The 24,583-nt window shown below is 40.5% G+C and overlaps 4 protein-coding genes across 8 annotated transcripts; 3 read left to right on the top strand and 1 right to left on the bottom strand.

Moving 5' to 3' along the window:
* Nucleotides 1-110: 110 nt before the first annotated feature.
* Nucleotides 111-3,127, top strand: OEP16-1 (outer plastid envelope protein 16-1). Its single transcript, XM_088943727.1, has 6 exons — nucleotides 111-357; nucleotides 494-545; nucleotides 922-953; nucleotides 2,000-2,033; nucleotides 2,183-2,250; nucleotides 2,773-3,127. Exons 1-6 carry the CDS (start codon nucleotides 244-246, stop codon nucleotides 2,911-2,913), a joined length of 441 nt encoding a protein of 146 aa, XP_088799853.1. The 5' UTR covers nucleotides 111-243; the 3' UTR covers nucleotides 2,914-3,127.
* An 8,986-nt stretch (nucleotides 3,128-12,113) lies between these two features.
* On the top strand, nucleotides 12,114-15,428 carry LOC148853131 (outer envelope pore protein 16, chloroplastic-like). Of its 2 annotated transcripts, none has more exons than XM_088943725.1 (6): nucleotides 12,114-12,731; nucleotides 12,835-12,886; nucleotides 13,175-13,206; nucleotides 14,292-14,325; nucleotides 14,438-14,505; nucleotides 14,751-15,428. In XM_088943725.1, the coding sequence occupies exons 1-6, from the start codon at nucleotides 12,543-12,545 to the stop codon at nucleotides 14,925-14,927; spliced, it is 552 nt and encodes a 183-aa protein (XP_088799851.1). In that variant the 5' UTR covers nucleotides 12,114-12,542; the 3' UTR covers nucleotides 14,928-15,428. The 2 variants fall into 2 exon arrangements, with proteins under 2 accessions (XP_088799851.1, XP_088799852.1); XM_088943726.1 differs by having other exon boundaries at nucleotides 12,389-12,731; nucleotides 12,821-12,886.
* Nucleotides 15,429-15,658: 230 nt separating this feature from the next.
* On the bottom strand, nucleotides 15,659-18,660 carry LOC148853130 (Tetratricopeptide repeat (TPR)-like superfamily protein). Of its 2 annotated transcripts, none has more exons than XM_088943723.1 (2): nucleotides 18,286-18,660; nucleotides 15,659-17,419 (listed from the first exon to the last, which is right to left on the bottom strand). In XM_088943723.1, exons 1-2 carry the CDS (start codon nucleotides 18,658-18,660, stop codon nucleotides 16,169-16,171), a joined length of 1,626 nt encoding a protein of 541 aa, XP_088799849.1. In that variant the 3' UTR covers nucleotides 15,659-16,168. The 2 variants fall into 2 exon arrangements, with proteins under 2 accessions (XP_088799849.1, XP_088799850.1); XM_088943724.1 differs by having other exon boundaries at nucleotides 18,253-18,629.
* Nucleotides 18,661-18,824: 164 nt separating this feature from the next.
* On the top strand, nucleotides 18,825-23,941 carry LOC148853129 (ATP binding microtubule motor family protein). 3 transcript variants are annotated; one of them, XR_016099039.1, is made up of 16 exons: nucleotides 18,825-19,205; nucleotides 19,309-19,477; nucleotides 19,696-20,089; nucleotides 20,194-20,399; nucleotides 20,484-20,794; nucleotides 20,890-20,932; nucleotides 21,818-21,949; nucleotides 22,034-22,124; nucleotides 22,447-22,512; nucleotides 22,607-22,668; nucleotides 22,802-22,884; nucleotides 22,975-23,021; nucleotides 23,117-23,138; nucleotides 23,227-23,289; nucleotides 23,378-23,416; nucleotides 23,509-23,941. XR_016099039.1 is itself a non-coding variant. In XM_088943721.1 (15 exons), exons 1-15 carry the CDS (start codon nucleotides 18,970-18,972, stop codon nucleotides 23,551-23,553), a joined length of 2,136 nt encoding a protein of 711 aa, XP_088799847.1. In that variant the 5' UTR covers nucleotides 18,825-18,969; the 3' UTR covers nucleotides 23,554-23,941. The 3 variants fall into 3 exon arrangements, 2 of the variants coding, with proteins under 2 accessions (XP_088799847.1, XP_088799846.1); XM_088943721.1 differs by having other exon boundaries at nucleotides 20,890-20,926; nucleotides 22,607-22,884; XM_088943720.1 differs by having other exon boundaries at nucleotides 22,607-22,884.
* Nucleotides 23,942-24,583: the final 642 nt, after the last annotated feature.

Below are 24,583 nucleotides of genomic sequence, written 5' to 3'. Positions count from 1 at the left end.
TACAAAATGTCAAAATACACTCCGCTTTTTTACCTTTGGGATTAGTTGCATCACAAGGGTGTTTTGGTAAATTTAGGCACACTAATGCCACTGCATAAATGGTTGCAGCTTGCAGGTGGAAATTGCTGGGCGAAATCACGAGAGACGAGAGAGTGAACACTGAACAGCAGCACTGGTGACTGGACGGGCTCGCACCAACTAAGTCTCAGTCGATTGAGATTTGTTGCAGACGACGACGAAAAGATGCCGCGGAGCAGATTATCTGGTTCTTTCAATTCCCCGAAGGTCGACGTTGTGATCGACATGGGGAACCCTTTCCTTAATCACACTGTCGATGGCTTCGTCAAGATTGGAACTGTAAATTCTCAAATACATTCCCTCTCACTCCTTCATTTGCTTTCACCTTTCGGAGAGATATATTTATTTTAAAATAGTCTTTATGTCTTATCATCCGGCTATTTTGTATAATCTATAATCTGATTATTTTTTGTAGGTGGGAGCAGCGAGAGTGACCGCAGAAGAAACATTTCACTGCTTGAAGAAAGGTCCAGTCCTTGACCCTTGCTTGTTAATTCATTTTCTCTCATCTGTTAAAAAAACTTGCCTTTTCTTTTAATTATATTGTTGATGTTGGCTCTTTTTTGGTTCAGTCTAAACTGTTTTTATTAAAATTTGAATATGTATGGCGAATTCCTGTATTTGCATTGGTATTTTAATCAAATTCACGCAAGTGCATATCTAAACTAAGAGCGTACAGGAATTAGCTAGACCTAATAATCTGGGCAACCAGTAGATGCAAAAATCTTCAGTTGGTTGCTTAATGTGCCTGCTGCAGTGATTCTGCCATCCTTGTTGCATATTGACTTAATGCTGCATATTAAAGGTTTATTCAATTCACCTAATTGTATAAATTATGTGCAGGGGAATTTTCAAAACACATACTTGAGCACACGGTAAGATTTCCTCTCTTCATTACCCACAATTGGTTTGATTATATTCAGTTTTGGAGCTGATGAATTAGTAGCTTTTAGGGTCTGAGGTTGTGGCTGAATTGCTTGTTCTAATTTGCAACCATGAAACCTGGATCCTAGTATGCTCGTTTACATAGAAAAAGGAAATAGAAGTGGTCATCGTAAGGTTATATTGATCTTACCAAAATCGATCTAACTGGAACTTGTTATCTTTTTTCTATATTTTCTTAGTTCCTTCCCCACCTTTAGAAAGGATTAATGGCCTAAGGCATCTGATCAAGTTTACATTTACAATACAGTAAGGAGAGCATTATCTTCTTGGCCTCCCTCCCTTAACACAATTGTCCTTGAAGATTAGATGTTGATGGGTTCCTAACAACTTACAGTTTACCAGATTTTGATAAGGCATCATGGGCATATGACAAGTTTCGAACAATTTCTCTTTACCATATTTAGCATTGAATGAATTACAATTCTCGTCAATGTGCAAATACACCCAATGTCAGGTATTGAGCAAAGCTCAGATCAAATGTTAGACTACCATGAGGATTATTGGGTTAAAGACATATTTCAGGTATGGAGATTGACAAGATAACAGCAGTTCAATATGTGTGTTTTGTCTAAGCGTATGGATTTATAATCTGAGCATAATGACCTGAGCTATGGCATCCCTACATCCCTTTGGACCAGTCTTGGTAAAGACTGTAACACTTCAATCAAGATAGTTTTCAATGAAAGGAGATACATAAGTTGGATCTATTAAATGGCAGACTGCGATCTTCCTGTGCATGCATGTGTTACATTCATTGATGATAGTTCTCAATATGCAAAGTTTTCCATGAGAATGATATGTCCAATGCCATCATATCTTGTTCTTTGATTAGTGTTATTGATATGGCTGATATAACTAGTAGTGTGTCCTGAAAGTGCTGCTACCCGGAAGCCTTATTCCTTTGACTAATAATCCAGAAAGAGAATCAGAATGTAGCTGTTTTCTAATGCTACTAATGTGGTGACTATCATTGCAGTTGAAGAAGATGTGCAAAGAGGGCGCTTACTGGGGTAAGCCAAATTAAAAGTAAAGATGTTTGGTCTTGGATATTCTTCTGCTCGGGATTCAGTAGATTGGCCCAAAAGATACCTTGATTACTTTATATTCTTCTGTAAAGAGAGACAAATGAGAAAGAAATTGTTTTTTGTAACTTTTGCAGGGACTGTAGCTGGAGTTTATGTGGGAATGGAATATGGAATTGAAAGGATCCGTGGCACTAGAGACTGGGTAATTCCTGCCCTTGGTTTCTAAGTGCTTTTGTAATATGGCTGAGCAATTTTCATTCAAGCATAATAACAAGCAGTTTCACCCATGGGCCATGGATCCAAGCTGTAACTGCTTAGTAAGCATTATTTGGCTGAGATCATGTTTTCATGGTTGTGTAATCTTCCTATGCCATTAGGTCTACTTTCTGAAACCAAATATTGACTCTTATTTTGGGGTAATGAACATCTTTCTGGGTGGGATTGGAATGTTGTAAAATCTTAGGGTGAGAAGGTAGGAATATTAAATTGCAAAGGTAGAAATGCCCATTTTGTTTAGTTAGATAAATTGGGTTAGAAGTCAATTCAAGCTTGTAAGTGTAGCCATTGGAAATTGTTGATTTATTTTATATATAGACCATTGTATTAATTCCATCTGATTAAGATGCACAAACACCACCAAGGGGAATAGGACATAAACATTTTGTTAGTCACTCAGCGAGCATACATGGTTCTGTCATTTACTTATTTTTTGGTCATCTTGTAGAAAAACGCAACCCTTAGCGGTGCATTGAGTGGAGCTCTGATTTCTGCAGCCAGCAACAATAGCAGAGACAAAATTGTAGTGGATGCCATTACAGGGAGTGCCATTGCCACTGCTGCAGAGTTCCTCAGTTATCTCACATGAAAAAAAGGAGAGCAACAAAAGAAGGAAAGAAGGTAGCATCTTTCTCCTTTGCATGTTTTGCTTTGCAAGTGAACAACTTCTAATTTCGTGTATTGTTCAAATGTTCTTTGGGTCTGGGTTAAGAGTGTCTACGAAAACTGAATGTTGAAAAAAAATCTCTATGACGCATAAAGAACAGGAGGAAAGTTATAATATTAGGTTATTGTTATGGTCATGATACAAGTACTAGTTTGGTGTGGAAATAATGCGTCTTTTGCCCTTTATGTTCTCAAATTTCCTTTTTCATGAAGGCTGTGGATTAATGGATATAAATATAACATGTTGATTGAGGACCATCGGATGGCGCGGATACTCACAACAATACTGCAAACCTAGCAAAATTATCGTCGTCTTGTTTTTAACTTTTTGTTTCGGTGATTCAATTAATATCACATGATTTAACTATCACAGTTGATATCGTAATAATTAAGTTGGTTGGGAGTTAGGACATACATTCGAAAATACATGCATCAAGAGGCTGATTGTATGTTTTGGCATCTGAATTCCTATCCCCTGTGAGGCTGTGACCATGAGCAACTTTTGCTTATGCAAGAATTATCATAGCGATGCAGGTGGTGCGCCACTTGATAAAATTTGCGAAATTGGAGAATTGGAATAAGTTAGAATGGGATTTTATTCTCAAACAGACAAACCTGAGGGAATGGGAATAGGTTTGATGGAATCCAAATGACCTCTTCCTATTCCGATTCCAGTGAACCATACGGGCCCTTTATATGGCGCATCCTGACCTGATGACAATTACTTAAAAACATATTTAAAAGCTGGCTTCTCCCAAAAACAGACCTCATTTGGGAAGAGGACGGGTGTCTGTACTACTCTATAACTAGGTTGTGACTTGTGAGGCAGCTCAGATTTCTGAACACCTCATACATCTTTCTATATTAGAAATTAAAAGAGTCCCAACCTTAATGGCAGTCCGGACTCTAAAAGTGATGAAATGCATTTGATATTTTGACAACCCGCCAAACTCTCGATAGCTTACATCGTCTGTTCCCTAGGGCCCACCGCCCACGTCATTGGTTCCATTTACCATTTCAAACCGACAGAGTTTAGACTTCACGTCTATGGGATTCCAAATTTCTTTTTGTTTTCGTTTGGGCGCCAAATCCACCTCCATTCTCTTTATTTTCATTTCTCTCATCCGCTCGTTCAACCGAATATGCTACAACCATCGATGTTTAATTTTGTCTTTCCTCTAATATGTTCAGTTTCACCGTGAATATCTTCTCATTTAAAATGACAGTATATTCCTCCACCGGTGAATAATTTTCAGCTCGAGAAGAACAAAGACATGATTGATATGCAATATCTGGATAGTTGAAATGATAATGGGATTCTTTCACACAGCAAAATTAATTTCATAAATTTCAAGTATCGATTTTTTTTAATAAAAATCAAAAAATTGAAATGGGAAGCAAAATCTCTATTACCCAAGGATTAGGAGTGTATCTTTTTCAGGTGATAGAAATGTGTGGAATTTGTCTTACAGCTTCCCTAAGTTTTCAATTCCCCAAGTTCATTAATTCACTACTATATGTATGAAATAGGGTATCCTTCTCATCTTCATCGACTCCCAAAACCCAGAACTCAATGCAAGTTCCTTTTTTCACTTAAAAATAAAGGAACAAAATCCATATGATTTACCATCTTTTCTTTTTAATTTGTTTGTAGGCTGCATATATCACTTTGCTAGTAAGAAAGAAAAGTGAGAATTCATTTCTTCACAAGGAAAAACATTAATAGAGCATATATGCTGGAATCCGATAATAGTTCTTGCCTTCTTGGTACAGCAATAGAGAACTATAATGTAAGATGAAAATTAACAAGATGTTTTATTAAATGGCAATAGGATGATGAGCCATTAGCTCTTTCAAAGGTACATAGTTTTTCATACATTTCAATTATGTAGAGCCACTACATGACTGCATCCCCCTGCAATAAACCAGAGAGCACCGAGAAATTGGAATTTGTAAATCTAGAAATAGAGTAAGAGAGAAATGGCACTCAGTTGCTTTCACTTATTTCATTCTTTCCTTTGGTTATATCATTTATTTCCTTTACCATGTGATAGATAGATCAGAATATCTGAAACCAATTGTTTTCCTTGGGATCTATTAGATTTAGAAGAGCTGCCTCCAGTTGTTTCTTTGTGATCTCAGCAACTAGAGCTGAATGTCGGTGATTGTAGGATGTTGGGTTGAACGAGTGAAGAAGAGTTTGGCTTCAGTCAGAACAAGCTCATGCTCACACCATTCCAACAGTCTCTTGTAACCCTGTATTAGGAATATCTACCCATGAAGCAAAGCACATAAATAGGGATATATTTCCAATGCAAGGCTGTAAAATTTGTTCAAACAGGCTTTATTCTGACTGAAGCCAAACTGCAATTGAAGGGGACAGAAATCTTTCTGTACGATCCAAACTCGAGCAGCCTTTTCATTCCTCCCTCTATGTCAAACTCGTCTTTCTCCCACTTCTTTTTCTTCCTCCCCTCTCACATTTGATTCCACCGGTGCCACTAACCGCCAGAGATTGTTGCTAACAACTGCCGGAAACCATGTTCAACTACTCACCCCTCTCCCTCCCTCCCTCCCTCTCTCTCTCTCTCTCTCTGAATTTCAAACTTTAAAGTTCTCAGAAGTGGCTGAACAGGCCTCGACTTTCTCCAGACAAAGTTGTTTGTAAGGTTTGCCGAAACTAAGGGCGGAGATATCCAGAGTGTGTATCTGGATCCCTAATTGCCTCACCAGCTGTATCCTGGAGTGATTTTCAACCATGTATATAGCCTTAGGTAGTTAGGTTCACCTTCTTGCAACCACCCGTATTGTTGCCATCCATGTTGCTGGGTCGACAGGAGGCACATTACCTTAGGAGAAGATGGATGCTTGGAAATAGAGATAGATGAGTTATTTAACGACATAGGAGAAGATGGGGAAGTGGGTATGTATATCATGGAGGTGAAGGGTGGTCACTGGACGTTTGGTCTTATTATCCAAGGAAATGATATTAGGCCTAAATAGAGTAATTAAATAATATATGCTTTTCTTTTGCTCTACTTTGTATATACTATATACTTTTTCATTTCAATGAATGTTACATATGGGAATTGAACAAGTATGTTTTGATAAAGTCGATGTAAAATTCAGCTATATCATGTGTGCTTGTCATCCTTGTTCTTGATTTATTTGTGCTCTATGGATTCAAAATTTTCCTCAAAGATGGAACAAATAGGATTGCAAGCCTAAAATCCGTTAAATTATTGTTGGTCAGTTTTACATCATTATACTAGAATTAAATAACATTGGCAATGTTTGGTTAAAAAGATCGGATGTGATTATTACTTCTTTTTTTATCTTTTTTTTTCCCTTTTTAGCCTCCTCCAAAGTCTTAATTGTTCTAGGCAAAAATGAATTGGTTTGCCGATTCTTGGTCTTGCCTCATTTCAACAAGATCAATTGAACCGGACTGACAGACCGGAAAAACCAGGAATTGGTCACCTGACCGGTTCCATTTTACCACAGAACCGTCATTTTGCCAAAAACCACTAACTCGGGTGTTCGAACCATTCGAACCATTCAGTGGTTTTTAGCCTTTTTTTTGTCAGAACGAGCTGTTTGTTTGGTTCAAACGGTCGGACCATTCGATCGGGAAACTAGACCCCTGAATGATTTATTGTCTTATTCGGTTTTAAAAACCTTAATATGGATGATTAAAAATATCAATCATTTCAATAAAAGATTCTACAATTTAAATAAATTTGTTTGAAATGGACAATTGCCCACCAAAATTAGAAAACATTGTTATAATTCATTATTCTGTTAGTTGTTGCTCATTCTGAAATTCTCTCCCAAAATGAGCAATTTGATATGGCTACATATCTTGTAATTGCTAATCAATTTACTTGGTATTCTATGAGCTCAAACTAAGAGAGGAATTGGAGATCATTTTGACACTAGCAGAATTAGAGGCTTTTAGGTTTCAAAGACTAAAACATAGTTGAGTTGTCTGTGGTTATTTTCCTTAGAGACATTTCTTTATACATATATATATATATATATATATATATATATATATATATATATATATATATATATATATATATATATGATGAGGGTAGATTTGTCCCTCCAGTAAAATTGTGACACGTGGCACCTCGTGACAACTAGGAAAACACCCAGCCAACAAACTTATGAAGTTGGTGACCCACCCGGGTCACCTCACTACTTAAGACCCGGTTGCCTCTCCGACACGAGCAAAAGTCAAAAAAGAGAGTAGACTACGAGTCGCTCCCAAAAGCCTACGGGCCACATTACTGCTTAAGACCCAGTCGCCTCTCCGGCACGGGCAAAAGTCAAAAAAGAGTAGACTACGAGTCACTCCCAAAAGCCTACGGTCCACATTACTGCTTAAGACCCGGTCGCCTCTCCGGCACGGGCAAAAGTCAAAAAAGAGTAGACTACGAGTCGCTCCCAAAAGCCTACGGGCCACATTACTGCTTAAGACCCGGTTGCCTCTCCGGCACGAGCAAAAGTCAAAAAAGAGTAGACTACGAGTCACTCCCAAAAGCCTACGGGCCACATTACTGCTTAAGACCCGGTCGCCTCTCCGACACGGGCAAAAGTCAAAAAAGAGTAGACTACGAGTCGCTCCCAAAAGCCTACGGGCCACATTACTGCTCAAGACCCGGTCGCCTCTCCGGCACGGGCAAAGTCAAAAAAGAATAGACTACGAGTCGCTCCCAAAGCCTACGGGCCATACTAGTAATTGGATCAGCACTTACTAGCTCATCGACTTACGGGCCAAAAGAAATCTACTCCCTTCGCTGAGTTACTATCAACTCGGAAGTGGGGAGCTATTGATGAGGACAGATTTGGCCCTCCAGTAAAATTGTGACACGTGGCACCTCGTGACAACTAGGAAAACACCCAGGCAACAAACTTATGTTGGTGACCCACTCGGGCACCAGTCCGGCCGCCCTGGCGCGGCCTGATGCGCGCCTGCGCGACCTGCGCGACCTGCGCACGGGGCGCGCGAACTGCGCGCGGCCTGCGCGAACTACGCGTGGCCTAGCGTGCGGCCTGCGCGAACTACGCACAGCCTGCGCAACCTGCCCGACCTGGACCAGCCTAGCGCATGATCCGGCCAAGGCGCCAGCTTGACGACCTGATCTAGACACTGACCCGCCGACTAACACAGGCGCCAGCTTGACAACCTGATCTAGACACTGACCCGCCGACTGACACAAGCGCCGACCTGACGACCTGGCCTAGACACTGACCCTCCGGCTGACACAAGCGCCAGCTTGACGACCTGATCTAGACACTGACCCGCCGGCTGACACAGGCGCCGACCTGACGACCTGGCCTAGACACTGACCCGCCGACTGACACAGGCGCCAGCTTGACGACCTGATCTAGACACTGACCCGCCGACTGACACAGGCGCCGACCTGACGACCTAGCCTAGACACTGACCCGCCGACTGACGCAGGCACCTCTCTTGACAACCCGGCCCAGGCGCCGACCTGGCTGCCTAACACAAGCGCCAGCCTGACGACCTCGAGGAGTTCACCACCGTACCCCGGTTCTGACAGGATGCGACGAGTCTTACCGTTTGGAGGCTTTTCACCCACCTAACCCGCGAGGACTCCGGTATATAAAGACCTCACCCCCCAAAGGGGATGAGGATGAAAAAGAAAGGGAAGTAACCCTGCTCTCTAGCTCTCTCATATTTATCTTCAAAGCTCTCTACAATAAGAGTGCTAACTTAGGCATCGAAGAGCCCCCACCGAGAAAGTACCCCCGGGACCTCTGATTCAGTTCTTGCAGGTCCTTCAGCTCCCGCCGCCTACGAAGAGGAGGAAAAGATGCAGTTCTCGGAAGTCCCTCAGCTCCCCCCACCTACAAGGAGGAGGAAGAGATGGAGTTCTCGGAGGTCCCTCAGCTCCTGCCACCTACAAGGAGGAGGAAAAGATGGAGTTCTCGGAGGTCCCTTAGCTCCCGCCACCTACAAAGAGGAGGAAAAGATGGAGTTCTCGCAGGTCTCTCAGCTCCCGCCACCTACAAAGAGGAGGAGAAGATGAAGTTCTCGTAGGTCCCTCATCTCCCGCAACCTACAAAGGAAAGAAGACCACCTCATGCTGAGGGCAGTCGGATTGCGCCGCACTAGGGAGCTCCAACATTCTCTTAAGGCATCGGCCGCAGGCAGTTCGTCCTCAAGCAGGGAGTTCGCCAGGCAGTTCGCCCCCAGGCAGTTCGCCACCAAGGCAGTTCGCTTCCAAGCAGTTCTTTCCCAGGCAGTTCGCCACCAGGGAGTTCGCCACCAGGCAGTTCGCCACCAAGGCAGTTCGCCCCAAGGCAGTTCGCCACCAAGGCAGTTCGCCCCCAGGCAGTTCGCCACCAAGGCAGTTCGCCCCCATGCAGTTCACCACCAAGACAGTTCGCAACCAGGGAGTTTGCCACCAGGCAGTTCGCCCCGGGCAGTTCGCCACCAAGGCAGTTCGCCCCCAGGCAGTTCGCCCCCAGGCAGTTCGCCACCAAGGCAGTTCGCCACCAAGGCAGTTCGCCCCCAAGCAGTTCGCCACCAGGGAGTTCGCCACCAGGCAGTTCGCCACCAGGTAGTTCGCCCCCAGGCAGTTCGCCACCAAGGCAGTTCGCCCCCTGGCAGTTCGCCCCCAGGCAGTTCGCCCCCAAGGCAGTTCGCCCCCAGACAGTTCGCCACCAAGGCAGTTCGCCCCCAGGCAGTTCGCCACCAAGGCAGTTCGCCCCCAGACAGTTCGCCCCCAGGCAGTTCACCACCAAGGCAGTTCGCCACCAGGCAGTTCGCCACCAAGGCAGTTCGCCACCAAGTAGTTAATCACCAAGCAGTTCTCCCCCAGGGAGTTCGCCACCAAGTAGCTCGTGACTAAGGCACGCCACCACTGGGTCGAATGACGATGTACTTTGCCAAAAAATTTTACATCACAAAACATTGGTACATGGCTGAAAACGCTTACATCAATATATATATATATATTGTCTTCCCATGCCAAAGAATCCAATAAATCGATTAATTACAACAAAGAATGTTGGTTTTGATTAGGGTGTAACAGGAAACCCTGTATTAAAAGGTACTAATACAGAGTGAAAGATTTTCACCATTAGAGGCTTAGTTAGAGCTACTTAATGAGTAGCTTTATTACAATTCCTACTAATATCAAGACATACACAACCATATTTTATCCAAAATCCCCAACAAATATAGCCAAATCTGATCCATTAACAGCCAACGTAGTTTTGCTTCTTGCACTGCACACCAAAAGGAATATCCACTTGAGCTCTTGCAATACAAACTAAAAGTAATTTGAGAGAGAGAAAGAGAGAGGAACGGACATCTTGAAAAGAATGCCGCTTGTAGGAATTGCAGCGAAGGAACAATTGGTTCCAACGTGAGTGGCCTCCAGTGGAAAGAAAAAAGGAGAGAGAGAGAGAGAGAGGGAGGGAAGGAGGGAGGTTGAGCATGGTTTTTCAGCAGTTGGTAGCAATGGTGGAAGTAGATATGAGAGAGGAGGAAGAAAGAAGAGGGAAAGAGAGAGAGATGGGTTAGAGATGAAGGAATAAATGAAAGGGTTCGAGAGTTTAAGCGAAATATCAAAATATCAAACGCATTTGATGTGTTTTCTGGAGCCGGGGTCTGCTTCTCACAAATGGCCACCTCACAGGCACATCCCACCGTGCATTAAGAACATCTCCTATAAATAATAACATATATAAGTACGGGAGAAGTTCCCAATGTGCGGTAGGATGTGCCTGTGAGGTCGTTCTGAGACGCCATATGTGAGGAGGAGATCTACTCTCCAAGGGAGATCAGATCTGCTCCTTACACAGCACTTCTTACCTTACAGTCGCATCCCATTATGTATTGAGAATATCTCCCGTATTTAGAATTCGCATCTGCTCTTCACAGTGTGTGCCTCACACTGATGAGTTCAAATCAGGCCCCCCACAACGTCCCACAGCACATCTCCACTGTGTATTGAGAACATCTCCCGATGATAATACCAGAAATGATGATGTCATCATCGGGAGATATTCCCAATACACGGGAAGGATGTGCTCTAGGACGTTGTGAGGGGCTGGATTTGATTTCCACACTGACCTTGCAGCATATTGTGGCCACACATTGGAAACATTTCCCATCCTTGAATTTATTATTCATGGGAGATGTTTCCAATGCAAAGTGGGATGTGGCTGTGAGGTAGGTATGAGGTGCACTACGTGAGAAGCATATCCCAATTTCCGTACTTATGTGTTAGGGAAAATTCCACTTTGTACCTTGAACTTTGGGATAGTGTCAAGTTAGTACTTGAGCTTTCAAAATTGACTGTTAGTTATCTATCGAAAATGTCAAAACTACCCTTCAAAAGAAGACATTGTTCATTGTCTTCTGCCTTGAGAATGAATTGGTTATGTTCAAAGAAAAAGAAAGAAAAAACATGAAATATGATAAGGAGAAACAATAACTAAAAGCAAAAAAAATAACTAGACAAGAATGTGTTTCAGATCTAAAAGTAGAAGACAATGACTTCATTAGTCTAGAATCTCAAACACCTCAACCGGTTTAGTCTCAAGGTATAAGACAATGAACAATTTCTTCTTTTAAAGGGTAGTTTTGACATTTTCAACAAATTACTGACAATCGGTTAATGGTAGAGACCAAACTGGCACTTTTTGAAAGTTTAAGTACTGTAGTGACACATTTGAAAGTTTGGGTACTAATTTGATACTACCCCCAAAGTTCATGGTACTAAAGTATAATTTTCCCTATGTATTATTATTTATTATTCATGGGAAACGTTCCTAATGCTGGTGTGAGGTGCTCTCTATGAGGAGCAAATCCCAAATCTAAACGAGGATTGAGACTTGGGTAGAGTAGGTGGATGAGTGGGACTCCAGATCTCCTGCCTATACAAAGTTTACACACATCTACCCACGTAACACCACCCTCATGAATTGGGAACATCTCCCCTTGCATAATACTATGTAAGATGATGAGATCCCGGACTCGCTGAGTGGAGTACACATATTTAGTGACTTAAATATCTTTTTTAATTTCTCGAATTTGTCTGGCCAATCAAAATGTTTGCAGGTTGCTGCTTTATCACCGCAAAATCACCCGTAGACGGTAGAACTAGAACCATTACCTCTCATTCATCAAAGGCTGTAGAGAAGAATCTTCCTCTATTGTTTATTAATTAAAACAGTCTTAATTTTAGTCCGTTAACATCTCCATCGACTCTAGAAAATCACCACTACTTCTAACTTTATTACTTAATTATTCAAATTCCTAATTTATAATCAAAAAAATCTAAACAGTATGATATAATTGCAGTAGCAGGACTTCATCAAGATATATGCAGCCACCCATAACCCGGACTAGAGAGTTGAGTACACTTCATGTCAATCTATTCTACTGTTTTCCTTCTGGATTTTTCTCCTTCTTTCTTCTCCAGCAATAGCAAGAGCTGAAGGTGTTCTGTGTAACGTTGTTCAGTAGCAAATGGTTTGACGTGGGGATGACTAGATGAGAACATGAGAGTCAATATATCGGTGGAGCTCACAAAAACCAATTTGAGTTGGTCCATACTCGTCGCAGACCAAACAACTCTGCCGAATGGCATGTTTTCTGGCTCTCTTACACCTTCCAAGTTGGATGTTGCAATCGATACGGGGAACCCCTTCCTTCATCACACCATACATGGCTTCCTTAAGATCGGAACAGTAATTCCTTCCCGCCACTACCTCTTTGAATTATTCTTGGAGTTTGGAGATTTTTGTATCTTATAATTCGATTATTTACTCTCCATCAGGTTTGCTTTTGTAGGTGGCAGCCATGAGAGTAGCAGCGGAAGAAATCTATTACCGCTTGCAGAAAGGTCTTTTACCTTCGATTTCTTCAACTTTTTGGTTTTAATTTATTTTTCTTCCTTTTCTTATTAATTTACTTTACTTATTGTCATCAGTCATCACTCTTGTTATTAACAAGTTAGACCTAACCAAGTTGAATTTGTAGAGGGCAGAAAGGGCTCATATGTTTCTTGCCGTTTTTTTCTTCGTAAAACACACTAGTGTTTATTTTTCCTTCTTTGCATTTGTAATTTAAAGCTGCAATTTTAACTCTTCACTGTTTATGCCTCTTAATTGCGTATTTTTTTTTTATGTAGGAAAATTTTCAAAACACAAATTCAAGCACAAGGTAAGAATTCGTTGATTCGTTTCTTTTAACTTGTTAGCTTATATTCAGTCTTGTAGTTGCAATTTAATAGCTTTTGCGTCCAAGATTGTAGGCTGAATTTTTAAGTTCCAACTTGGGATCATGACATGGGAGATGGGGACCAAAATCAGTGTACTCTTATAAAGAGAAGAGAAGTAAAAAAAAGGTGATAGCAACTTCTCTGTTAGGTAGGTCATAGAAACGTTTGTGCTGATTATATAAGCAGGACTTGATACAGGGCAGCATTTAGATTTCTGATTTTGTAGAGGATAGGTGTGACATCTGATACCATCTGGGCCGACTTTTTTAAAAGGAAGTAGAGCAGCATTTTCCAGGCCTTCCTGACACCTATACCTGAAAAATTTTATCTTTGAAACAAGATTCAGTTTAACTGCATTGATGCATAATGAATTCCCAACAGCTTCATTTACCAGATTTAGAAAACATCTTTTAAATGTGCACATATTGCCAAACTTTAGACTGAACCTACAGGAGGCAGGGCAATTCAACTAATGCAATGTTTCCAGCTAATTCTGGCTCCCAGTTATTGGGCCAAGCATGACTTTCAGAAATGAAGATAAACAAGACACCAGAATATTCATTCTTTCAATGACATACAAGTAAAGTAATAACCTCTTTTATATGTCTTCTTCATTAAGATCAAACGAAATTGGCTCACTTTAATGGTCTGAACTGTGACATCCCTTCAAGGTTGCCATGATTCAATGAGGTTAATTTTCAATCTACTCAGTTCAACTCAACTCAACAAAGTCTTAATCCTTTCTCTCCATTCTATTCTATCAAGAGCCATAAATAAGTATAATTTTCTATGTAAGATATGTAAGGTGGATCATTAAATGGTGCACTACAGTCCTATGCATGCCATGTATTATACCCCAATATTCCTGTTACGGTGCTGCTTTTAAATTCCCAAGGGGTTACCCTGAGGATAGTCTATGCAATGTCATCACATATGTCATGGGAAGGCTTATTTGTCTGATTAATAATTTTATAAACAATCAGAAAATAACCTAGGATCCTACTGAGGGTTGGCACTGTCATTGCAGCTGAAGAAGATGTACAAGGAAGGAACTTACTGGGGTAAGCCAATGTGAAATTTACTTGTTTAGTACTGGGATTCTCTTCTGTGAGGATTTTGTATATGCAAAGAGAGGTACCTGGGCAAACAATTGAACTTTGCAATTTTTACCAGGAACCCTAGCTGGAGCATATGTGGGAATGGGGCATGGAATTCAAAGAATCTGTGGCACCAGAGACTGGGTAATTTCTGCTAATGCATAGTTGCATCCTGCTTTTGTTACCTGGCCTGGATGTTTTTAATTCCAACACTACCAGTAGTTTCACCCATATATCATGGTTTCAAGCTGTGAATGATTACTCCAGTGATACTAATGCTGTACATGTTTCATGATTGTTAGTCTTTCTATGCAATTGTTCTACTTTTGGAAAGCTATGGTGGTGTTCTACAATATGAATGTTTACTCCCTTGTTTTACTGTGGTATAGAGGAATGCAATGCTCAGTGGAGCGCTAAGCGGAGCTCTCATTTCTGCAACCAAAAACAATAGCAGAGACAGGATCATGATTGATGCAATTACAGGAGGTGCCATTGCTACTGCTGCAGAGTTAATTATACTATCCCAATTCCCAACTAGGGGTGCAACTGGGGTGGGTTTGGATTGAGAGATTGTTAAAATTTGAATGGACCTGCCCTGAATGCCTCGGCATAACACTGTGTAAATCTGTCATCTCAGGTAGACAGGTACCTGACATGCATCCCTAATCTGAACAGAAAGAACCAAGACAACTACCAGTCTCCCAGATATTTTAGGAAAGCAGCATTTACTAGTTCATTCTTCTTGCCTTAGATTGCAAGAAATAGCTAGTTTGATGTATCATTCTGATGGTATCTGAGTTTTCCACAAGTCTACCATACAACTGAATGTTCATAGCATCTCTATGTTGGATATGGAACCATAGGAAAGGAAAAGGTTTTAGGTTGTTACAGGAGATAAGACATTAATGATCTCAAATTTTGAGAACATCATGGACACATTTTCTTTGAAGGTTGTAAGCTTAACCTATTTGTCAGATCCAGCTTGAGCTTAACGCACAAATGGAGAATCCTGATTTTGTAACTCATAAACTGATTCTCAATGCATACGTTCTAAGCTCCATGATGAATTCTAATTTGTATGAAAGTTAAATAATCAGTAGCCCTGCCATTTGGTTGGTCCAGAACAAGATGTCCATTTCTTGATAAAGATTGCTCATCTTTGTCAAAAACATCTTCTATCATCTTCTGTAGCGGTTTAATAATGTAGCTTCCTAGGTGCATGGTGTCTTCAAGGCTTCATTGTCACATAATTACTCTGTTAAAGGTAGGAATAGGAAGCAAGCATGCAAGCAGGTCATGCAAGAATAAATAAAAACCTTACAAAATAAGCAGTTTTTTTGTTTTTTTTTTTTTTGTCTACAAAAGTGAAGTTTCTCTTCCCCCAACTTTTATGGTCTATAAATTATTAAAAGTAATAGGTGCCAGTGCAAAGTAATTACAGTTGCAGTCTTGCAGACAAGTAGGAACAGATACAGAATGAATTTCTAGCCCAAGGATAAAAGGATGATGTTTGATTGCCGTGAAGATGTCTAAGGCTGTCATGAAGAGCAATCTGGTTGGAAAGCTGATTTGTGCACATAGAAGGACAGAACCACATTTACGCACACGGCTGAAGTGGAAAGTATCCAAACCTCTCATGAGTGATACAAATCTCAAATTGGACTACCTCATTTGACCATAATCTGGAATATGTCCTCATGATATTCCTTTCCTCCACATTCAACTTTTTATCCAGAATTCTACTTTTAGGTTTCAAGGAATGCAAATAAAATATAAATAGCACACTATGCTTGTTTACAAGCCAAAGTCAGTCCTGAAACTGCTCTAGAAGTTTCATGAGACTATAGGTCTCAGAATCTGGTCTAGCCCCTCCTAGAATCATCTTCCGCAAGAGGTCTGGATCATAAACCTTAGCCTTCAGATGGGCCCTTATCAGGGTATTGTATACAAAAGTATATCTGGTATACCTTGCTTCTTGCAACTCTGCAAACAGCTTCTTCACATTCTCCAGATCACCCATGTCTGCAAAAATTTGAACTATTGAATGAGTTGTCTCCAGCCATGGGGTTGATCTCCGAACTGTTTTTGTGGCTATCTGATCCATCCCCATCTTTAGGGTCTTCAAGGCTTCTTGTACCAACCCTGCCTTCAAACAGCCCAGTGTAAGATGTCGGTAAGTAATTGCATTTGGTTTGCCCCCATTTGCCTCCAATTCCTTAAATAACTCTGAAGCTTTATCAATTAGTCCATGTTTGCAATACACTGATATAATTGAATTAAACTGCTCAGTTGACTTCAACTCTTTTCTTGACTTCATTTCTAACCAAAGCTCCTCAGCTTGATCTACACGGCCAATCCTCCCAAATGCTTCAATTGCCAGCACAAAACTCTTAGATCTAACATGGGGGAGCTCTTGCACAGAACACCATGTGCACTCTAGGTGTTTCTCCTTCCTCAAATACCCATACAATATGAGCAGAACATCAAATGTTGACCAATTATTCCCTGTCTTGGACTTTTCCACTGCTTCAACATAGGCTTCAGCCACAGTATACAACCTTGCCACAGCATGTGCAGTAGCTAAAATACAGTAGGTTATCTCGTTAGGCTCAACTTTTGCCCGCTTCATCTCTTCAAACACTTTCACCAACCCCTCAATATTCTGCTGATTAGCTTCTATCTTCAAGAGAATATTATATGTGGAGACATGAGGGGTTACACCATCCGCCTTCATTTGGGTGAGAATTCTTGGAATCGCTTTCTTGCGGCCAGGTGATGAGTGAAGGATTATGAGCCGGTTGAAGACCAATGGAGAGATAGGGTGGCCCAGTTCCCTCATTTTTTTCATGTATGCCAATGAAAGCCTGATTACACCCTTATCCAAGCAAGCGATGACAAGATTGTTGTACAGCAACTCGTTCCGGAATTCTGAAGGGATACGAGAGAAAAGTTTCTCACCATGAGATATCCCATGAAGCTTTATTGTGAATTCCAACAGATAAGAGTAGTCAAGTTCTTTCAGCTTGTAAGGCCTCTCCCTAATAACCCACTCCATCACCTGTAAAAAATAAGAGAAATTAAAACTACACTCATGTGGTGATTTGCTTCTTCAAGAACATCATAAAATGGTACTTGAATTTAATGAGGGCCGGAGGAGCCCAGGGATTTGGTTTGCACTATTTTTCAATATGCACCAACAGTATGTCAGTCACAACAAGCTTGGACGGCACCAACTCTGTGCTAGGTAATTGGTATCTGGAAAACAGAAGCCAAATCTTGATTTTTGTTCAGGAAAAATCGGTGATGCCGGAAAGACATGATACCAGAAACACTTTGAGCAATCAAACCTCCATGAATTTTGATGAAAACCCATCTGACTGGTTGCCACTTTTATGATACCAGTTGATTGGTTGGTTATAAGTTTTTCCAGTATCATGTCTTTCCGTCGTCATCATAGTCGACTATCACAAATTGTTCAACGGGCCCTATGAGGCTGTAATAGAAGTAGTTGCCAACATTTACGTATCTGTCCATAAAGTACATAAAACAAATAGGCAGTAATAATTGGATAAAGATCAACATTGAGGTGTTTCCTTTGGGGTGTGACTCTGTTAGCAATTTCACCTATTTGGTTTGATTACTTAAAATTATTCGTTTAAGCATTGAAACGAACAGTTACTGTGCTGAGCAGGATTCGTGCGTATTCCCCATCGAATATCAATCCAACAGCTTTTGTCTACAACTCGACCAGCTATCATTAAACAAAACTCTAACAAAACGAAGTCGACACTATTACATGGCATTGAAACAATGCGATCACCCCTTTGAAAACTACCTCAAAATTCATAATGCACTGGAAGGAAAAACAGAAAACGAAAAAGAATTACTGACCAGAACAAGGGTGAAGAATCAGGGGACAATCACCTCAAGCGCACGCTTGTTCTTATTGAGCTTCCTCAAGCGATTAATTGTATGGAAGACATGGCCTCTGTGAATCGAAAACCCCTCGCCCATCCAGCTCTGGAAGGCAGAGACAACCGATTCTCCTCTGGGAAGCTTCTCAACCCTCCAAGATAAACACTTGGGTTCCTCCCCTTTTGTGTTTCCTTCGAAGGAAACATCCGGGTTTAGAGTGCAAAAGGAGAAAGAAGAAGAAATGTAATGGAAAGAGGCTGGTGCGGCAAGTGTTCGATATATGGTTCCAACGGCCATCCTTCTGCATAGCAGAGCATGCATTCTTTTTCTTCTCTCTTCGCAACATTTGTTTCGATGAGTTGGTCTCTTCAAGATAATAATCATGCTATGTCCAATTTTCGGCCGTTCGATGAAGATCTTATTTTGTAAATCAATACGCCTGACGTATTGTGCAGATGGCCTCCTTATCGACCTACTGGTGAATGACGTGGACGCACCATCTATCTATTAGTTAAAAGCCGAAAATCAAAATCAACTGATGTCTCGCTGGCCGCTGCGGATTAAATTCAAACAGAAAGGGTTCAAAATTATATACGACGGCTTCTTAACGGTTAAAACTTTCAAAATCAAATTCTCTCACCTTTGTCTGGCCTCTTCTTCCTGCAATTCGAAATCTTGCAAGTTTCTACTCTCATGGCAACGCAAACAGAAACATTAAACACCCCCAAGACGACTAGGTTTGAGGTATCTTCAAAATACTTACATTGCAATTTGGTGACCAAAGTGAGGGTGATTGTAAGGATGCGCCCATTTCTCCTTTCTGAAATAGAATCCAAGGGAGGAAACCCCATACCATGTGTCTCAGTTGTCAGCCCAGAGAACGGATCTGGCCAAGAAGTCTCTGTTTATCTAAAAGACTATGAGACCAGGTAAAGACGATCTCCTACATAATCTTGCAAGGAAAAAACATAAAAGAATGCTCATGGTTAGTGGGTGAATGTTTTTTGTTTTTTTTTTTTCGTTTTGTTGCAGTCGAAACGAATGTTACAAGTTAGATTCGTTCTACGGTCAGGAGAACGACAATGTGAGTCAGATATTTCAGAAAGAGGTTAGTCCTTTGATTCCAGGGATCTTTGATGGTCGCAATGCTACTATTTTTGCTTATGGAGCTACAGGCAGCGGAAAGACCTTCACGATGCAGGTAAGAGTTCCAAAAACCATGGATTTACTTTCTTCTTATTGCAGTATTAGCTTTACCCAGAATTTTAGCTTATACGATGTAGGTAACCGTTCCAAAAACCTTGGATTTACTTTCTTCTTATCGTAGTCTTAGTGTTACCCAGAATTTTAGTTTATTTGGTTTCCATGCATTATGTTGTTTTTGTAAATACATAAACATATGGTTCTTTGATGATACAGGGCACTGATGAGCTGCCTGGTCTCATGCCACTCACAATGTCAGAAGTCCTGTCTCTTTGCGAGAGGACCGGATGTTCAGCAGAGATTTCCTACTATGAAGTCTATTTGGACAGGTGCTATGATCTCTTAGAACCCAAAGTAAAAGAAATTTCGGTGTTGGAAGACAAGGATGGACAGGTTCATCTTAGGGGGCTCTCTCGGGTCCCTATGACTTCCATGTCCAATTTCCACCAGATCTTTTCTTCTGGAGTTCAAAGGCGCAAAGTTGCACATACAAGTCTGAATGACGTCTCTAGTAGAAGCCATGGGGTACTTGTGATTCTTGTTTCAACCCCATCTGGTGATGGTTCTGGAAATGTTGTCAAAGGAAAGCTGAACCTCATAGACCTAGCAGGTTGTACACACCGATCAATATCTAATTGTTCTGTGAGGATCGAGTCTTTATACAAACCACTTCCACTTCTCTTCTCATTTTCACTGTTCTTGCGATTCAATCAGGTAATGAAGACAACAGAAAGACCTGCAATGAAGGAATTCGTCTGCAAGAGAGTGCAAAAATCAACCAGTCTTTGTTTGCTTTGTCCAATGTGATCTATGCTCTTAATAACAACAAAGCCAGAGTGCCTTACCGAGAAAGTAAACTGACCCGGATATTACAGGATTCTCTTGGTGGAAAGAGTCGTTCCTTAATGGTCGCTTGTCTCGTAAGGAGTTCATCACATTTACCTTCTTCAACAGTTCGTTCTTAGGTGTTGTTTAAATTTATTATGTCCTTTTCATTTTAATAGAATCCAGGGGAATACCAAGAATCAGTTAACACAGTCAGCTTAGCTGCACGGTCACGCCAGATTTCAAATTATGTCCCTTCAGCTAAAAAACAAAATACACCAAACGTGAAAATTGACATGGAGGCAAAACTACGTGCTTGGCTTGAATCAAAGGGCAAGACGAAGAACACACAGAGAAGTGGAGCCTTTGCTTCTCCTCTTTTAAGCAAAACTCCCGATTCTTTGAGTTCTGTAAAGAAGCCCAGTTTACACCAGAGCTCTGCAAAAGCCAAGCCAACTGGCAATCAAGGTTTATCTAATGCAAAAGAGCGGTGAGGCCTGACTATACCAAGTGTCTTCATAACAGAAGCTAACACCCTCACATTCTGTCACTCATTTTCTTGTTTGATTCCGTTTTAATTTGCAGGAATCCAGCTGCTGGAGCAGAAGATTCTTTAATGGAGGTAAAGGTAAAAAAAGTGCTAATACATTTTATGTTGAACTGCTAATGTTTATTTTTATAGCCAGTTGAACTGCAAATTTTCTAATCAAGACCGTTAATAAACACCTTCATTACAAATAAGTAGGTAACTATAAAGCTGCTCTATAGTACTTTTTCTTCCTTTCCCAATTGAACAAACCCTATGAAATTACTAAATCTGAAGTGAAGAATAAGCTCGCAAGTAGTGACTAGTAAGTTTTGTGCAATATTTTCTATTATCTCTGTGGACTGTTGTAGATGATCCTTGGATTTTTATTTGTGGGAGTTGTATAAGTGCTCCAAAAGCTGTTAGTAGACCTGTTTTAATCAAGTATCATGAATTTAAATCACTACGCCACTATTAAGAGGGATAATCTACAATTTGGTCTGAAGTCTATACCTAAACTGCACTCTGGTACATAATTTGTGGTGCACGTTAAGGGTGGAAAGGTTCACCACTCAACTACATTAATTGATTGCACTTTGGCTCATAGAGATACTGACCAGTTAGATTTTTTTTTTTTTTTTGAGTGTTTCCTCGTACTCACCAATGATATGATCCCACATCAAAGGGTGGTTTGCATGGTTACATATATGGTGGCCCACATCAGATTAAGGACACTTAACCATGAACAAGAAACTTAACCATCACTGAAAGTTGGTCAGTATGAGGAAACACTCTGACTTATAAGAGAACTCCAATTGATCAAAATTCATCACCAAAAGTGTACAAGCATTTTCTTTTCTGGTCATATTTTTGAAACTATCCAAAAGGGTATGTGATATATCAGGTGGTTACTATTAGTTGTTTGTATTATGCTTTTCATAGGAGATCCCTCCAACTACCCGAATCTTTTTTTTTTTTTTTTTGCAGGAAAAGATACTTCACAAGATGAATGATTCTAACTTGTTCAGTGTTACGAAGGATGATGGATCAACAATTGCCATGGATGACAGCTGTAAAGACTGCTCGATTGGTCCGCTGCATGCTGATATTCAGTATAATGTAAATTTGTTCCTACCTTCCTCATTCATGCATGAAATCAAATAAATATGCCTTGTTTTTCCTCTAAATAGAAGCTTCATGCAGATAAATAACCAAGGAGTTAAGGATCATATAGAAAGCAATGATACAGATTCTGGAAAGACTAGCAGTCTCAAGTCAGAAACCTATCATCCTGGTACCTTCCTACTTTTACCATTCATGTAACTACATACATGTTTTATATGAATTTTATGGCACTTGACTACTTGAGTGGAGTTTATTTTATTTATTTTTTTAGTGGAATTTATTGAACTTCTTGTAAATATTACTCCACAAATTATAGTGCAATATCAGGGGGAGTTTACTGAATCTTTCTTGATTATTTGCTGCTTTAAAAATTCTGGGGAAAGATTGTTGGGGGTTTAGTGGACTTGTAGTGATGCATAAGGCATTATATCATGGACATCTAATGAAGTGGGCTTGCTTGCTATTCCACATGCTGTTCTACCTTCATGCAGGTGGATGTTTGAGCGAGGGGAAGACAACCATCCCATGTAACAAGTCTGTAGGATCACCATTAATTGGTGAGAGGATTCAAATATCATGTATATGTTGCTTTATATGTTTTGTGGAAATGAAATGGTGTCAATGGTAATTGCTTATACCATACTGGTGCAGATGAATCTTTTCACAAGGAGTACAAGACAACCATCCTTAGTGAATCTCTGGAGTCAATACCAGTAAGTCAGAGGATTAGAGCACTGCAAAATTCTCTAAGAAAAGTTCTTTCCCCCATTCACTCCAATATAAAAGCAAATACAATAGAAAATCTTTCATCCAAAGACCGGATATGTTTCGTTCTTTTTGAGCCAGAGACTCCAAAAACACCACTTGACAGCAGTCAACTGACAGTCACTCCGCTTGACAAGTTCAATACACAGAGTGCCAACTTGAAGGTTTGTTGGAATATTAAAGCATCATAATGGTTTAAGTTATTTCAGCTTTGAGTTCTAATATTTTAATTGAGCTTTTTTGCACTCGAACAGGCTTCTCTAGTTGAAGAATATCTTGCATTCTTGAATTGGGCAACCAGGTAAGCTATATTTTTCTCCTGTGTTTTCATTCTTCATTCAATTTTCGTCATCTTATAGTTTCCTAATTGTGTTTATATATTTTTTCCTATTTCAGAGAGGAGCTACAGAGGTTAAAGGTATATTTCAGCAGATTCAATCACAAGGGTGTATTTCCTTCCTTTCACATGTCTCTTATTTGTTTCTGTTTCTTTCTAAATAATCCAGGGGATTGGGCAGAAGAGAGCAGGTTACATACTCCAGCTTAGAGAAACCAGCCCTTTAAAATCGGTAAGAAAATTGATATCTCATGAATTGTTATGACCAATTATCTTGGTTAACACAGCTGATCTGAAAGGAATAATGTGGGTTGTTCCAGCTATGTGATTTGGAGAAGATAGGCCTTTCTTCCAAACAGGTAGTCACTCTTCAAGTAAAAATGATCATTTTCAATTTCTTTTGCAAACTTTCCTTCACTGAATTATATAAACGCATCAATTCTTCATACAGGTCCATGACATGTTTCGAAAAGCTGCAAGAGGAATTTTTGACTGAACCGGATGATTCCACGTATATTCGTTAGTTGGTAAAGCAACTTAAGTGAGTTGCCATGTAGACATTGTTGGGCCTCCCTGGAGTGGTGCTCCTGACGGAACAGGAAGGATTTGGTTTGGCATTGAGCTCAGTGATGCTGTCTGAGCTATTGATTTGTATTTTAGATTGGATAGAATTTAATTTGGCATTGAGCTCTTGATACGTACAATTGTAATATTGCAATATTTTTAACTGCAGTGTTTACTTTTTTATTTCGCTTTTCTGATGGGAGATTGTCATCCCCAGTTGTAAAACGCCTATAATGCCTTTCCCGGTTTTCTCAAATGTAGTAAATAGTGTAACTTGCTTATTGGCATCAATAGGAGGAAGTATCCAGCGATTTGAACAAGGGCATGGGTTGAATGGCCTAACCATTCCGTTTGACGATCTGAGTCAGACTGTATTTTATTTATGAATCAAACTGTAAAAACAAAGAAAACAGAGAGAGTGCGTGAGTTTATCGCAAGTGAAGTAGGTTCATCGCAGAGGCAAGGAAGCTTATCACAGGTCTTTCTTGCATTAATTGAGAAGGGAACGAGGACGAGGTATAAATACATTTTGGGTCGGTGGGTAATCGACTTACAACTAATTGGCGCAAGTGGTACAAGTGCTAACCGTCTTTGTAACTAAATGCCACGTGGAGTAAGTCAGCTGTTCTTATTCTAATACCCTCCCCTCAAGTTGAAGTTGGAGCATGAGAAGACGAAATGCCCAAATTGAGAACAGGTTTTGAAATGGTGACACCCCGAGAGCTTTGGTTGGGAGATCCGCTGGTTGGTTGTGGCTATTGATGTAGAAAGTTTTGATCTCGTTATTCTGAATATGCTCTTGGACAAAATGACAGTTAATATCAATGTGTTTTGTGCATTAATGGAAAACCGGATTTACAGTGATGTAAAGGATAGCTTGATTATCATAATGTAATTTCATGGGTATTGTGATGTGAATTGTTAGATCTGCAAAAACTAGTTTGAGCCAAATGAGTTCTAAG

This window comes from Nelumbo lutea, chromosome 5, assembly GCF_056320005.1.
Source record: "Nelumbo lutea isolate HS-2025 chromosome 5, American lotus-T2T, whole genome shotgun sequence".
In the NCBI taxonomy this organism is placed as follows: Eukaryota; Viridiplantae; Streptophyta; class Magnoliopsida; order Proteales; family Nelumbonaceae; genus Nelumbo; species Nelumbo lutea.
The sequence above is the reverse complement of the archived record's forward strand: the minus strand, read 5'-3'. Positions and strand labels throughout refer to the sequence as shown.

Coding starts and splice junctions, on each gene's coding strand:
- OEP16-1 (XM_088943727.1), top strand. CDS start 244: ATGCCGCGGAGCAGATTATCTGGTTCTTTCAATTCCCCGAAGGTCGAC. Junction 546..921: donor ATTTCACTGCTTGAAGAAAG/GTCCAGTCCTTG, acceptor AATTATGTGCAG/GGGAATTTTCAAAACACATA. Junction 2,034..2,182: donor CAAAGAGGGCGCTTACTGGG/GTAAGCCAAATT, acceptor TAACTTTTGCAG/GGACTGTAGCTGGAGTTTAT.
- LOC148853129 (XM_088943720.1), top strand. CDS start 18,970: ATGGCAACGCAAACAGAAACATTAAACACCCCCAAGACGACTAGGTTT. Junction 19,478..19,695: donor GAAAGACCTTCACGATGCAG/GTAAGAGTTCCA, acceptor TTGATGATACAG/GGCACTGATGAGCTGCCTGG. Junction 20,795..20,889: donor TTATCTAATGCAAAAGAGCG/GTGAGGCCTGAC, acceptor TTTAATTTGCAG/GAATCCAGCTGCTGGAGCAG.
- LOC148853131 (XM_088943725.1), top strand. CDS start 12,543: ATGAGAGTCAATATATCGGTGGAGCTCACAAAAACCAATTTGAGTTGG. Junction 14,326..14,437: donor CAAGGAAGGAACTTACTGGG/GTAAGCCAATGT, acceptor AATTTTTACCAG/GAACCCTAGCTGGAGCATAT. Junction 14,506..14,750: donor TCTGTGGCACCAGAGACTGG/GTAATTTCTGCT, acceptor ACTGTGGTATAG/AGGAATGCAATGCTCAGTGG.
- LOC148853130 (XM_088943723.1), bottom strand. CDS start 18,660: ATGATTATTATCTTGAAGAGACCAACTCATCGAAACAAATGTTGCGAA. Junction 17,420..18,285: donor AGAACAAGCGTGCGCTTGAG/GTGATTGTCCCC, acceptor TATTTTTTACAG/GTGATGGAGTGGGTTATTAG.